We start from the raw sequence: 16665 nt of genomic DNA on the forward strand, positions 1-16665 counted from the left end.
GGCCCAGAGGAAACCAAAGACAGCACATATATGTCCAGGGCTATGTTTACTCTAAATTAGACACCACATTGAAATGATTATAGAAACAAATACAATTGTTGAAACCTACAACTAAGTAAGGATGTTTGCTGATGTATTCATTGGAAATGAGTCACAGTTGTTTTTCTGCTCCCACACTCCCACCTCGATGGAAAGTCTTATCATTGTGTCTCATTCTTGTAAGAATCTCCCGGTCTGCCATCAGTATAAATGAGTCATCGCTAAAACTATTAAAACAATATGGGGAAGATAGAAAAACACACCCCTAAAGCACTGACAGAAGATTTGTAGTTGTTTATTTAAGCAACATACATGGTGTAACTTTTTGTCAGATATATCTGTGCTAACATGTGTCCTACACACACCCATACAAATGAGTAACCTTTTCTTGTGATAAGAGATCTTTGTAATAGATATAAAAATCAACTCAGCCATATCAGTATACAATTGCCCAAAGAAATGAGTAGGTAACACTTTAAAACTCACTAACTTTAGTATCTTGGATTTCCAGCCACTGAAATGCAAGTGTCGAAAATTCGATTTACTTTAACAATTTTTTATGACATTTCTAACAGATCAAATGTATGTTACTCAGTGTATATAATCAGATAACATACACAACCTAATAAAATTCTTGTCCCCTAGCCTAGTTTTAGAAACAACAAATAATAACTTGACTTCTACTTGATCATTTGGTACCAGAAGTGGCTTATATGAAAGGCAAAGGCCTCTAGATTATGCTTATTTTACCAAAATGAAATATGATCATGTCTTGATTTTTAATTCTATAATTTTGATGTGGAGACTGAAGTATGAGAAAAAGCGCTATCCTGCTGAAGAATTTGCCCTCTCATAACTAGCGGCTGAACTATCATTTAGTACGATGCATCGTTTGGAAAAAGAATAATGCAGTGACCAGTGTTTTCCAAAACCGTAGTTTCTTTGTCACAGATCTATTAATTGAACTACGTTAGTTATATGGTAAAATGCCGATAATGATGCTCTAAACGGGGTGTTAAAAACTTAACAACTTCTTTAGAGAAGAAGGCCATAATTTCTTTGGGCAAATTATATATATATATATATATATATATATATATATATATATATATATATATATATATATATATATATATATATATATATATATATATATATATATATTTGTTTTTTCTATTTTAAATATTTCCCAAATTATGTTTAACAGAGCAAGGACATTTTCGCAGTACGTAACACATATACACACACACACACACACACACACACACACACACACACACACACACACACATATATATATATATATATATATATATATATATATATATATATATATATATATATATATATATATATATATATATATACATACACACACGGAAATAGCAAACCATCCGGGAACCTCTAGCATACTCTTTTCAACATACTATGGTTTGGGACATACTAGTTCCATTTTCAAATACTATTTAGGTCTGGTAGTATGCAGATTGGGAGACAGCAACATTTTTAAGGCTATACTTAAATATAACACTGAGAAAATACCACTTTGCAACATAAAGTAACACAACGAAATGGTTTAATTTATGGCTAAACATCAATGGAAGGGAATGAGTCAAATAGGTTTGACTGCAAAATAATAAAGTCAATATAACTGGCAGAAAAGTTGTATATATATATATATATATATATATATATATATATATATATATTTTATTTTTTTATTTTTTTTATTTTTTTTTATTTTTTTTATTTTTTTTCAAAAAACAAAACGTCAAACAACAAGTTTTTGGTTTTCTACATTTGTTTAACAGAAAACTATTGTGACTGCACCATCACAAGAAAATCTATCTTTCTCCAAAACTCCCTCAAGATGTTGAATCCTATTTAAATGGCTTATTTTTGGAATGTTTTGAACAGAATTTTCATTTTAAAGACAATCACAATGGTTTAATATTTGTTACGAACCAATGACAACCACATATTTTTAAGTACCAGGCATAAATACATATAAATATAACAAAAATATCAACAACAACAATAATAATAATAACACAAAAATAGACACAAATACATTTAGTACATCCTTTCAGTGGGTTTGCTCTTTTAATATTCCAACCAAACAATTTCTGTTGGTGAAAACCTCAAGCCGAATAGCATAAATAGCATCAGTAAGCTATGATGCCATATCAAGTGAGTTTAGCATGCTATTAAAAATTCAGCATTGTATTTTCACTTTGTTAATTCAAGATTTTGACACTCTCCATTGTGTTCGACCCTTTGCTAAGAATTTAATTTTTTATTGCACAAGGGGACTTTGTGTGCTATGGCAAATTTTTTTTAAACAAATTTATGTTGTAGATTAAATAATGTGTATTGAACATTAGTAAAGAGACTTACATATTCTAACTTACTGTTGTTCTCTTTACATTTTCTGTTGATTTGGGTTTTGTAGTGTGCACAAGAATTCACAATACCAAAGTGAGTATAATTTAAAACCTTAGCAAAGGGTCAATCGCACAAAAACACTATAGAAAAAAATTAAGAGGCCACTTGTCTGTTGTCTTTTTGAACTTATTGGCTGTGGGTATAAATAAAATATTTGTTTTAGGTATATAATGACATTCGTTCTAAATAAAAAAAAAACAAAACAAAAAAAACAACTGTCATTTAGAGCACCTTTTTTTTTTCTCCAGAAAATGACAGTGGGTAAAAATAGCTAGTTATTTAATTTATGAACAGAATAGCCTGATCGTATGAGAAAACATAAGTATTTTATGTTTTGTCAGTTTAGTGGCTAATTTGTACAAATTCCTAACTCGTATGAAAATGTACAATTAAAAAAAAAATAAATAACCCAACCCAACCCTAAACCCAACCGTCATTGCAAATCATACTAAATTGTACAAATTCATGCAAATTATCCACTAAATAATTTGTATTGGGTTATTCCACCAAATACGAATTTTTAAACTCTTAATTGAGAACAGTTACGAAATGTGTTTTTGGTGAAATAATCCTATGAATGGAATCATTCAAATAATAACTAAAATAATCAAATTTCAAAATCGAACACAAGATAGCTTGACTTATCACATATGCTAGATTATTTAGCTTGTTTAAGGGAAACATGTACTTATTTCTAAAAGCTAGACAAAACATTTTGTCTTGAAAATGCTTCTTAATTTGAAAATGTTTAGATATGTAGAAAACTAAATATGAGTTGTACAAATGAGATTGTGTGAATAAATAAGAATTACTGACTAAATCAAAAAGTTACAAATTGCCGTGAGATTAAGTTGGATCACAATGGGTTTTCCACCAAATACCAATTTTTTTTAACTCCTCTGAAATGAGAATAGTTAAGAAATGTATATTTGGTGGAATAATCCTATAAATGAAATAATTTAATAAATAAGCAAAATAATCAAATTTCAAAATTGAACACAATATAGTTTGACTTATTACAATTGCTAGAATATTTAGCTTGTTTAAGGGAAACGTAAACTTATTTCTGAAATCTAGACAAAACATTTTGTCTTTAACATGCTTCTTGATTTTTAAAATGTTTCTATATTTAGAAAACTCGAAGTATTTTAAAAGACAAAAAAGAAAATAATTTTCTTTCGCAGTTAAATTAATGCTATTGACTTATTTTAATGTAATTTCACTTTTTTATTATAATAAGTATCGTAAATATCAGTAGTTTCATGCTGATCTCATAAGTATTTTACGTTTTGTCAGTTTACTGGCTAATTCGTATGAATGTTTACGAGTAAAGTTGTATAAAAATGTAATAATTTAAAAAGAAGGTGTGGCACCCAACTCCGCCCCTAAACTCAACCGTAATTGGGGTATGAGCAAGTCATACTGAATAGTACAAATGAGATGTACGATCTCATATGAATTAGAGACAAATCAAAAAGTTTGCTGTGAAATCGTGTAGCTAGATTACAGAATCAACACAAATTACGTTTTCGTCAAACACGCAACTATAAATTGTAAATCCAGAGAAACTGAGAGTGGCCACTTAATTTTTTTTTTCTCTTAATAGTTATCTATATGATTCTCTATTTACAAAGTGCATCAACAGGGTCCCAATTTTACATGGGCGACAATCAATATTCGACTACACACATGGACACCGGGTGACACAAAGTGTGTTGAAAAGCTTAAATATAGTGCAATATATTCAAATGAGCCTTGTAAATGTCAGTGTGAGCAATAAATAAAAAACAATTTCATACCAAATTTAAATGCCATACGCTTAATACAGCAACATTCAGTGAGTCCACATTCATACTGTCACAGTCTTGTATCTTGACTGAGATTTAGCCAAGCTTGATGACACCCATGTAGGTTTCAATGTGAGAGTTCTGGATTTTGGCTTTGGGTTTGCAGGTCACATTAAAAGTATCATCATCATCCAGGTAAATTCCAGTAGCCAAGAAGCCAGTTGAGAGGTTTGATCCATTGATGTAACCTTTTAAGATCACATTTTGTTTTTGTGTTTGGACTGTGATTGTGTGGTTTTCTTTTTTCCTCGAGTCAAGGGTAACTTGGAGATACAGAAAATAAGCGCCTCCCTGAGTCACAGTCAGCTGTCCCTCTCCTTTGATGAACCTTTCTTCAACTGTATTCCACTGCAGGAGCTCAACATCTGTGTTTTCCCCTGTTAACAAGTTAGGGGACTAGTTACGTTACTGTGCTTCAATACAATCACTGGGAACATTTACAATATATATATATATATATATATATATATATATATATATATATATATATATATATATATATATATATATATATATATATATATATACATCAGCAATCTAATCTGGTTATATTTACCTTACTCTGAATAAGACAATGTTATGATTAAGATGTTTAAACTTGTTGCTGTTAGAATATTATTTTATTTTCTATTTTTACATATTCTATAACATGGATAGATTACATCCCCATGGGACTTGTGCACATTTCTGACCCCAAGCTCAATAAATAAAATGATTGCTGTTTGTTTAAACTACTTATTTATTTATTTATTTATTTATTTATTTATTTATTTATTTATTTATTTATTTATTTATTTATTTATTTATTGGATAACTTAATTGTTTCATGTTTATACAACTTAAATATGTTAGGTTAAATTTGTTTTAGGACAACATGAATAAACCATATGGAATCCCAGCAAATGGTGAGGAAATTTCTTTTTTGGGTTAACTGTCCCTTTAAAATTCAAACTAGCATAAAACCCAGTCACAAAATTACCACAAACAAACAAACAAACAAACAAACAAACAAACAAATAAACAAACAAACAAACAAACAAACAAACAAATCTTCTACTTTTACTTTTTGGGTTAAGCCACACAAAATATAATGTGTTAGGTGTCCAAATAATTTTAAGAACAATTTATTTTTCTAAACACAATTATATTCAGCACCCAACACAAGCAAGGAAACAATGACACCAAAACAATGAAGAAAAGGAAGACACATTGAGTCAAATAATGAAATGTCTAATAAATTTAAATGGTGACTTACAGTTTGGCGTGAATGTCATTAGATCTATTTTCTTTCCAGGATAAACATTATTACTGGTTGTTTCCGAACCCTGTTGGGACAGAAAGTAAGATGTTAATAAGTTGAAGGCTTGTGATTTCTAACACATTGTCTAAGAATACCCTTAAAAATGTAGTACAAAATACTATAAAATAAGGACAGACAGAATTTCGAATAGTTAGATATAAAGATCTGCAATTTTGATGTCAAAACCCACAAGTCTAACGTCACCGATTCCCTCAGATTATTCAGTTACTTATTATATTAATAAGTAACTTGTGTTTTTTATAAGCTTGCCTGTATATTTAAAACCAGTTAAGATAACTTCTTTTTTACACTCCTATTCTTTATAAACCCTTTTCCTTTGAATCTTTAATTACAAAATAACATCTTTATGTTTCAGTTAAAGAAACATGAAAGCTATAATGCAGCTCTATCTCTGTCCAACCAACACGTGGGACACTTTATCTATACTGTGTAGCTACCTATGGCATTTAAATAAGAATATCTGAAGAACAAATACAATTGAAATACATTTAGACTTACAATATACAGTAATATAAATCAGATTCTTAGAGAAGTGTTTTTTTTTCTTCCAAATGGTGGTCATCGACATATTAAAGGGTTAGTTGATTTAAAAAATCTAAAAATCTAAAAATCTAAACATCTGCAATCATTTGATTTGTATTATATAACAAAAAAGATATTCTGTAAAATCCTGTTTTCTGGGGCCTATGCTGATAGACCAATTCAGTGTGAGTATGCATGAACATTTCCTGCTGGTTGCCAAACTATTTCATTACTGTAACAAGAGGTAATTTAATCATATTTTAATTTTAAAATGGCTTCCATAATATGATTTATCAATATGAGGATCTTTTTGGATTCCTGGAGATATGGAAATTAAAAATGTAACCCAGGAAGTACACTCTAAAAAACAGCTCAAGAGGTCTGTTACCAGTACATAGTTTAAATCATTGTAGTAAATTAAAAAAAAAAAATCTTAATTGCTGATTAGATTAAAACTTTTTAGTTGTCAGAATAGTTTTATTAAGTTTTCACAACAAATATTGATAATCACATCAACTAAAAATGCGGCTAATTTAAGGGTGAAAATGTCTGTCAGTTAGTTTGAATCAACATTTAACTTGTAGCAACCCCAAAAAAATGGGTTGATAACTACCAAACAAATGGAGCTCAAAACTTCCCCTTTTGAACTAGCAAGAAGCAAGTCTGGACAAGTTTTAGGCACAAAGGACATTTTAAGGTGGGATATCTGAGTTTTATCTAATTTACAAATCAAATTTCTCTATTCTACTTGAGTGGTGGCTACTATTGGTAAATACAGTTAATGTTAGCAGGGCTTTTTGATTTAAAAAAAAAAAATTTTTTTTTTTTTTTTGCTTTACATTTGAGGAGGACCTTGAAAGGTGATGATAATTGCCATCATTGGTGATTAGTCTACTTTGGAATTGAACCGCAAGTCGGAAACCATCATGGTTGAGGGCATGGGAATCCTAAATAAATATCTCAAATTGCTGTGCTCTGCTGATGGGCATAATATATGCTTTGAATCTAAACTACCTCAAGGAACTTAAATATACTTGTGAAGTTTCTCAACTTGATGGACTGAAGCCCAGTGCAAATGCAATGCAACTCAATAACATTATTTTTTGAAGTCTCGACTTATTTCAGAGTAGATTTTGTTCTTTATGTTGCACTTTATGTTCGTTTGTTTTTAAGTCCACACACTGTTTTTTTTTTTTTTTTTTTATGCTGTTTATATGAGACAGAACACATTTTTGTTTTGTAAATACTGAGAAACTGTGGTGTGAAATAAATAAAAAAAAAAAAAAACTGGAAAGCAAAAAGGTTGTTAAATATATTTCTTACAAGCAACTAAATAAACAGCAAATTTGAAAACGTACAAAAAAAAAAAAATGTAACAATTCCAGCTATTTAATTATTAGAGGTTCTAAACTTGAAAACGTGCATTTATAATTATGGTATTAAGTACGGTATATGGTATAAGTATTAAGTACATAACACTGGATTTATTTTTAAAAAATACTAGTAGAAACAACCTAATTTTTGGAGTACTCAACTTAAAAAATTGAGTTTATGCTGATTGATAGAGAAAAGGTCATTTGGCTAATAAAGTTTGTCGTCTAAACTTCATTTTGTTAGATGTTGTTGGAACTTGAATATATTAATACAAACTGTTGCGTTATTTATTTATTTATTTGTTTGGTCTTAACAATATTGTTAAGAGTGTACATTAGGACCATTGTTATTGTTTACATACCTCCAAATGGACTATAGAATCAAATGGATCCTGGCAAAAATACACATTTTTAAGTTCAAAAGAAGAAATAAAGTTGTTTTAAAACCACAACGAAACGCATCATCAGGAAAGAGGAGGGGTGACAGAGGCATTTCCCCTCAGTGGAATGATGTCATAATGTCTGTTCTGCGGTTGCTGGATTGTTTTCACCAGTTCAGTACTCTGCACAGCACTTCTTTTTCTTTCTTTCTTTTTCTTGTGTGCGGAAAAAAAGACAGACAAATTTCAAGAGAAAGTACAGTTTCAGAACTTAACCAATTTCGTTTTCAAGCATCAGAATCAACATCTGATTTCTTTTAGGTGTTACTTTTGAGTTAAACCACAGTTAACCTCTGTTACACAGTCACGATAGGTTCCTCTGAACGTCATCTGAAGAAAGCAGAACTACTTTGTATTGTTGTTGTTTTAGTTGTTCTTTGACGTGAATAAGAGAAAAGTGGTATCATGGCAAACCAATGACTCAATGATTATGGCAAAATGAAACTGCATTAGATGCTGATCTGTTTCATCTTGTTTTCTGTTGCACTAAATTGTTCAATACGCATGGACATGTTTTGACATGTTTATGTAACCACACAAGACTCAGCCTTCCAGCTGGCATGATATCAAGGCTTAATCGTTATAATCAGTTTTCATTGTACAGAAAAACAGAAACGTCTACGGTAAAGTTGAGCTCCACAGTGATGGAAAAAGAGATCAGGATTGTTACTCATCAGCAATATCAATACTGACATGAGTTTCCACATTGGCAACAAATGAGCTTGTAGCATACTGTATACAAATGACTCAATGTAGACACTATCGAATGGTTACTTATTGTAACTGTGCAGATCTTTATTTTTACATTAGATTTACCTACTTGTAGAGTAACACTGTACCCAGCTAGCAAAATTCATGTGGCCTAAACTTACCGCATGGAATGATGCCACTTGGGCAGCCCACTCCTGTTTGCCAGATCTGGGCCACAATTAAGCCATACGAATATCACATATTAGCCAGAATTCAACCAAATAAAATAGATCTGACCCTATTCTGGGCCACAGTTTGCTTTTATTTGGGCCCAGATCTGGCCCACACCAAATACTTAAATCTGGCCCACATATCGCATGGAATGATGGCACTAGGGCGGTCTGCACCAGTTTGCCAGATCTGGGCCACAATTAAGCCATAGCAATACCATATATCAGCCAGAATTCAACCAAATAAACCAGATCTGACCCTATTCTGGGCCACAGTTTGCTTTTATTTGGGCCCAGATCTGGCCAACACTAGATACATGCATGTAGCCCACATACCACATGGAATGATGGCACTTGGGCGGTCCACGCTTGTTTGCCAGATCTGTGCAACATTTGCCATATCTTCTTTGGGCCACTTTAGGCATACAGCCACATTAGCCAGAGCTTACTGTGCCAACTATTGTCAAAAGTGGCCCACGTATGTTTTAAAGTAACTGAGCCACATTTGCCATAATTTCTCTGGGCCACTTTAGGTTCACAGCCACGATAGCCAGAGTTTACTGTGCCAAATATTTGACAAATGCGGCTCACAAATGCCTTAAGATAAATGGGCCACATTTGCACCTAAACATGTGAGCCACTTTGGGTTTAGACCCAGATTACCCATAAATGACCATGCCACATTTTTGCCAGCAGTGACCCTCATTTGTCCTCCATCATTTGGGTCAAATGTACCATTTCCCACATGGGCCACATTAGACTCACATTCCGATTACATTTTGCCACAAGTACCAAATCTTTGCCTTAAATGGCCCATATATGAATCTTCACTTTCAACCGCAACACTCCCAAACCACCAACAATACCTCCCCGCTCTTTACTTTACACCCCCTTCAACATCCCCTTACGACATCTCTCCCTTCTCTGGTAACATGCCGGATCTGTTACCCCGATCTGTTCAGGGACCTTGCAATTTACTAGTTTAGCACTGGAAACACCCATATACACTCATTCACACACACACAAACACACTTATACACCATGTACAGTTAGAACCAGACGTTTACATACACTGTATAAAAAGGCACATAACAATTTTTAAAAAGTCAGATGTTGATGTGACTAAACTTTTTCTCTTTTAGGTAAGTTAGGATTATCAAATTAGTTTCTATTATGCTTAATATCAGAATAATGAGATTTTTTTGTGTGAAATTGTTATAACTTTTCTTAAAAGTCAAGTGTACATAGAATAAGATTATTATGCCTCTGAAAAAAGCTCAGATGATGATGTCAAGGTTTTGGAAGTTTCTGATTGGCTAATTGACAAAATTTGAGTTTATTGGAGGCACAACTGTAGAATAGTATTTTAGGAAAACCTCAAACACACTGCTTAATTTTGTGACAACATGGGAAAATAAACAAGTCAGAATTAACAAAAAAGCCAAATTAAAATTGACTAAATTACTCTGGGACAACAAAAATTTTTTGGACATATGTCCTGTGGTCTGATGGAACTAAGATTGTAATGTTTGGCCATAATGACCAGTGTTACATTTGCATGACAAAGGTGGACGCTTACAAGCCTAGGAACACCATCCCAACTGTGCGGCAGCATCATGTTGTGGGGCTGTTTTGCTGCAGGAGGGACTGGTCCACTTTACAGCATAGATGGCATCATGAAGAAAGAACATTATGTTGAAATACTAAAGCAACATCTCATGACATCAGCCAGGAAATTAAAACTTGGCCACAAATGGGTCTTCAAAACCGACCATGATACTAAGCATACTGCCAAATTAGTTAACATGTGCTTTAAGGACAATAGAGTGAATGTTTTGGAGTGGCCATCACAAAGCCCTAATTTCAGTCCTACAGAAAATTTGTGGGCAGAGTTGAAAAAGCTTGTGCGAGCAAGACAGCCAACAAATCTGACTCAGTTGCACCAATTCTGTCAAGAGGAATGGGCCAAAATTCCTTCAAACTGTGGAATTATGAAAAGCTTGTGGAAGGATACCCAAAACATTTGATCAAAGTTTTACAGTTTAAAATCAAAGCAAAAAAAAAAAAAAAAAAAAAAAAAAAAACAAGGAAATGTATGTAAACTTTTGACTGTCAAGAAATTAATTAAAAATATATCAAAAAAGAAATTCTCTTATTATTCTGGCATTTAGCAAATGTAAATGATTTAAGTAATCCTAACGGACCTAACATAGTAAACGCTTAGTATGATTTAACACCTGAAAAAAAGAAATGGTTATGTTTCTTTTTTTAGAGTGTGTAAACTTGAATTGATATCTTCAAACTTTCAAAGTATTAGTAACTTAAACATTTCAAGTTCAGTTATCAAATCACTTCAGGTTTAATTAACCTAAACAACAATAAAACAACTATAAAGCTACTCAAATCGTCACCTTAGAATTATAGCATTTAAATCTGCATTCTAAATGACTTAGAGATATTGAGCTTCAAAGTTTTTACATTTCATAGCAAAAAGTATGTGTAACATTTTTTTTTTTAAATCCCATAATGTAAATAAGTTGTCAGTTAAAAAGAATATGTCAATAACTCAATTTTGACAGAAATATCAGATAGAACTTTAATAATTCCAAAGAGGTGAAATGGTCTGGTATTCCTTCTAGCATTAGAGTTAAGTTAACACAATATTTATATAAAATTCATTTACAACACATTCAGTTAGAGTTCTTCTTAATATAATCAGTTTATGAGTTACTTTAACTCTTTTTTCATTGAGTTAAAGTAACTTTTAAAACAAACAAACAACTTATTTCATTTAGTGATTTTAACTGTTAGGTTTAACCATTTTCAAAAGGTTAAAAAAAAATGTAGTTAATAATATAAATAAATGGTCAATAAGAATATGTAATAATAATAGGATAAAAATATTGTGTAAGAAAAAAAAGAACTATTTTCTGAAAGGAACTTTTGTAAACTCCATGTGACTTATCAAATTGCAGTGAAATTCTCCTTTTATAGAGTGCAGTTTTCTGATTGTATTTAGATTGACACAAAATAATATCTGTATACAAATCCTAAGTTTACAATCCTAAGTTTAAATATTTAATTTCAATATTGTCTAATCTATTTCAACCACTACAGTATACCAATATGAGTGTTGTGATTACACACTTCTGCGTCCCCCCATCTGCGGTCTTGAGTCAGCAGCCGCTGCGGTCTGACTGGATCCCACCAATTGACACAATCACAACACTAGTCAAAACAATCAGTTTATACATTTACACCATACAATCCTTAACACACATAAATCAGACATATTGATTTATTAACCTCTCTTTGTAAAACAATCTATCCTCACTAAATAATTTAGTGCAGTTTGATTTCCCACTTCAAACATTTTTTAGACTATATTTAACTTTGCAAGACGGTTTGGGGGGATTTCAAGGAATAGTTCACCCCAAAATGAAAAGATTTTAGTCACCTTTGACTTGTTTTAATAGTCAAAGTATTTGTCTTCTTTCTAAAGGACATATACTGAAGAATGTTAGAACATAATAACCACTGACGTCTATAGTATTTGTTTTTGGTAACACTTTATTTTGATGGTTTAATTGAAAATAAGTAGACCATCTCCTTAATATCTGTTAATACTGCTCCTTCAACAGACCTTTAACTGACTACAAGAAACTTTGCAAGTAAATGTAAACTTACACTAACTCTAATCCCAACCTTACAGTTTACTTATAATCTAATGAGAATTAGCTGACGTGTAGATGCAATGTAACTTAAATTCAACAAAAGGACCATCAAAATAAAGTATGACCTTGTTAATTATCAGTTTCCAACATTCTTTAAAATGTCATTCTAAAAAACTTTATGGGCAAACTGTCACTTTAATGGGTGAAGAGTAAATGAACATGCCAGCTCAAGTAAATGACTGTTTTGTGGACAATCAAGCCACTTTACAAACACTCTACTGGTATTGTAGTGTATTATAACAGTGTTATAGTAAGTAATTTCAAAATAAAGTTTAAAAAGAACCCACATAAACCACATATAAACAACATTTGAGACATGTTACAGTAAACTACTTGAATTAATCCGTGAACAAAATTGTATATTTACCAAGGTAACACAACAACTATTTAAAAGACAACCACCCGATACTGTAGTTTTCTACAACTATAATAGGGTATTTATTACAGATTATCAGTCCACTATTAATGTAGATATTGTATAAATATTGATTTTGGCTGAATTACTCCTTTTTAATATTCTAGTTTCCTGTAATATTATCACATATACTGTATAATACACATTACTATAGCAAAGTTCAAAAACACTATACATAGTAAAACCCAACAGTCAACTTTATCTAATGAAATGAGTGTAGTTAACTCAAAATTTTGAGTTAACTCAGTTGACTCAGAGTATTGAACTCTGTAAACCCGTAAAGTAAACCCATTGAAACTTGGAACTGTTAAGTTGACTTAATTTTTATTATTATGCAAATTGTATTCATATAATAAATACACATTTATTATCTTTGTTTTTATTCCAGCTTTTCTGTATCTATCAAAATGGCAGAAACTGTAATATATCTGTTCTTCCAGACTCCATTGTGTCTTCTTAATTCAATACAGGCTGTAATTGGAGATTTTATACACATAATGAAGCACCAAATATGTAATTATTAAAACAGACATGCTGAAATAGTCTGACACTATAAAAAAGGATTTGTTGACTTGAAAAGTGAGTACAATTAGCATAATTATAAAAATTTGTCAGCTTAACAGTTCCAAGTTACAATGGATTTACTTACATTATTTATGTAAAGTCAAAGCAATTGGCTTACTAACTATGAGTCACTACTCAGTTTTTACTGTGTAAATACCTCATTACTTTAACTCAAATGGAGTAAGTTCACAGTACTCATCTAGATTAGTTTATTTCTTTTACCCCAAAAATTGGTTCCCTCAAATAGTTTGAGTTGCCTTTACTTATTGGGTTTTACTGTACTCAGTTGGTTTGAGTTCTCTTCATGTATTGGGCTTTACTGTTCTCAAATTGCTTCATTTACTCAAATAGATTAAGTTCACAGTACTCATTAGGATTCGTCTGTGAACTTAAATGGTTTGTTGCCATCAGTTTTCTCAAATTATTTGAGTTACCTTTACTTTTTATGATTTACAGTGTAGTATTTACTATAATATTTTTCATGTGTTATGCCTAAGTGGACCTCATAAATGTCACCATGTAGAAAAAGGCCTAGATATTAATATAAGGACTAATTCTCACTGTTAACTACAGTAGTTGCTTATTAGTATACAATTAAGAAATGAGCTGTTTATTAGTACTTACAAAATACATATTCAGCACAATCTTATTCTACATCCCTAATACCTAAACTACTACCTAGCTAACTTAATTACTAAGCAACAAATTATGAGTTTATTAAGGCAAAAGTTATAGTTAACAAATTTTTTATAGCGATAACTGAACCTTAAAATGAAGCGTGACCAAGTTTTCTCATCCATACCTGCTGTTTACTTGGAGCCGGCGATTCTTTAGGGATGAAATGCAGAGATATTGAAGCTGCCAGGCCAAGAGTGAGTAGCGTGACCCATATGATCAGTCCCCGAATCAGCGTTCTCTGATGGATCAAAGCACCATTAAAACCACCACCACCACCCCTGTCTCCACTTGTATCACGGCAGTGTTCGGCAGACAGAGACATGATGCAGTAGTGAGAGAAGAGTGAGTAGCACTGGTGAGTTCTCCGATGCTGGAATTGACAGTGTGTCGATTGAGCGTGGCCTCAACCTCTCGCCTTCTGGTTGGCCCGTAGACAAACCTCAGAATGTGTCAAGCTTCCTGTACCGTGGCTTTGTGTTTGCGCGAGTGAGCGCCTGTGTGTTCCTGTTCAGTTTCTCAGCAGATGTCCAAGAGGAGTGCTGAAGTGTACTTTCCCCAAAGCATGGGTGAAGTGCAATGCGAAACAGCTTCGGGTACAGGGACAGGCCCTCCTACTCGCTGTCAACTGAGGGAAGCAGGTGTCACAGTCCCTTTAATAGACTGCTGGGAGTTTTTCTTACTACAAAACCATCACCTTCTGTAGGCCACGCAATGTGACGCACTATGCGAGACCTGTGCTGGGCTGTTGTGTACAGGTGCTGGTTTTGTTTTTCTTGCCGTCAATTTTTGCGGTGGATGAAGTGAACAAGTTTTGACATGTTGTGGAGTATGTATACGCTGTTATTCTAAGACATGTTCGAACGTGGGAATGATTACAGGACGCCGATGCATCATATATGACTATGATATTCATGTATAGTTTTGACATTTACATTAGATTAGCAGTGGTATTTACACCACACTGAACTGAATTTCAACAGTGAAAACTGGACTGAAGCAGTTTCGATTTACGTCTGTGCTAGGCTGTTTTGACACAATCTCCATTGTAAAAACACTATAGAAATAAACTTTAATTGAATTTAATTTAAAACATAGTTTTGTTTTAAATTAGTTCATTCATTTATAAATTGAGTTCATTACTTTGGCTGTGTCCGAAATCGCCTACTCAGTAGGTACTGCATTCGAATTTGAATTAACTATATGACCGTTAGAAAAGTAATGTGAGTAGTATGAATGGAACTCGGATGTACAACATCCACCATTTTTCATGATCACTCGATCTACTTACGCCAATTGTGTTGCTTCACTTCCATTTGAGAATTCTCTCGCATGCCCCCTTCAAAATCTCGCAGGAAGTAGTAGCTCATCCTTTTCGCATGCTGTTTTTCGAATTCTATAAATTCGGACATACTACTCAGCTTACATACTTATTTTTTTAGCATACTATATAGTATGAAAGTATGCAATTTTGAAAGCAGCCTTTTATTTACGTATATTGATGTAGTTTTGACTAAAATAAAACATTGAATAGAGCTTTTCATTTTTTTTAAGCTTTCATTTTTACGCATCATACCCTTGTAGCAAACTAATGGTTAGGTTGGTTTGGTTAAAAATATTGTTCTTGACAAACTCACTATCATGAATCTGGTTCGTTGATTGTCAACCTTTTCCCCTCTGTGTTCTCCTACCAGCTGTCAGAGCTTGCAATCAGTGCGAGCACTGATCAGCAGTCACCTGTTCTCGCTTTGTCATTATTGACACTCCTATATCTACCTCCCTATTTTCTCCCTCTGTTGTCAGATTATTGTTATTCTGTGCGTTTGCTCTCCATGTATTTTGTCTTTACCAATATCAGATCACATCATCATTGTCTTGTCTCATCTCGTCTGGTTGTTGATCACCCTCCTGTGTTCATCGTTTTATGTTGAGATTCCCGCAGCTTGTTGCTCACCTGTTGACTGTGCTCTGACCATCAGCACCCGGAGGTCAGAGGTTCCCGCATCGCTGTGGACCGATTGGCTCTTCCTCTCTCTCGCTCCCGGTGGGTGGCCCCCTTTTGAGTTTTGTTTTAAAGATGTAGATGTGTGTATTTCCTCTGAATTACAGTCAGACTGCTTTTGTTGAATTTTCTATTAAAAGACTTAGTTGAACTGCACAAACCTCTCTATTGATTCTGTTTCGTGACACTCGCATCAACAGAGAAGGATTACCACTCAAAAAAAGTAAATTGGTCATATTTGATTAAAGATTCAATTGCAGTTTTTTTGTTAATTAACTTGCAATGAATGTTTGTTCACCTAAAACAAATGACAGCTATGTTTCCTTTCAAAGATGTGAACTATATGTTTGTGCATGACTGGATTATCG

General features: G+C 32.7%; 1 protein-coding gene across 2 annotated transcripts; it reads right to left on the reverse strand.

Moving 5' to 3' along the window:
- Positions 1-1796: 1796 nt before the first annotated feature.
- Positions 1797-14747, reverse strand: tnfsf18 (TNF superfamily member 18). 2 transcript variants are annotated; one of them, XR_015479382.1, is made up of 4 exons: positions 14423-14747; positions 5587-5656; positions 3642-4708; positions 1797-3496 (listed from the first exon to the last, which is right to left on the reverse strand). XR_015479382.1 is itself a non-coding variant. In NM_001128818.1 (3 exon segments), coding segments are annotated over 3 exon segments (609 nt in total). In that variant the 5' UTR covers positions 14621-14633; the 3' UTR covers positions 4358-4367.
- Positions 14748-16665: the final 1918 nt, after the last annotated feature.

Source organism: Danio rerio, chromosome 3 (assembly GCF_052040795.2).
Source record: "Danio rerio strain M-AB ecotype USA chromosome 3, GRCz13ab, whole genome shotgun sequence".
Classification (NCBI taxonomy): Eukaryota; Metazoa; Chordata; class Actinopteri; order Cypriniformes; family Danionidae; genus Danio; species Danio rerio.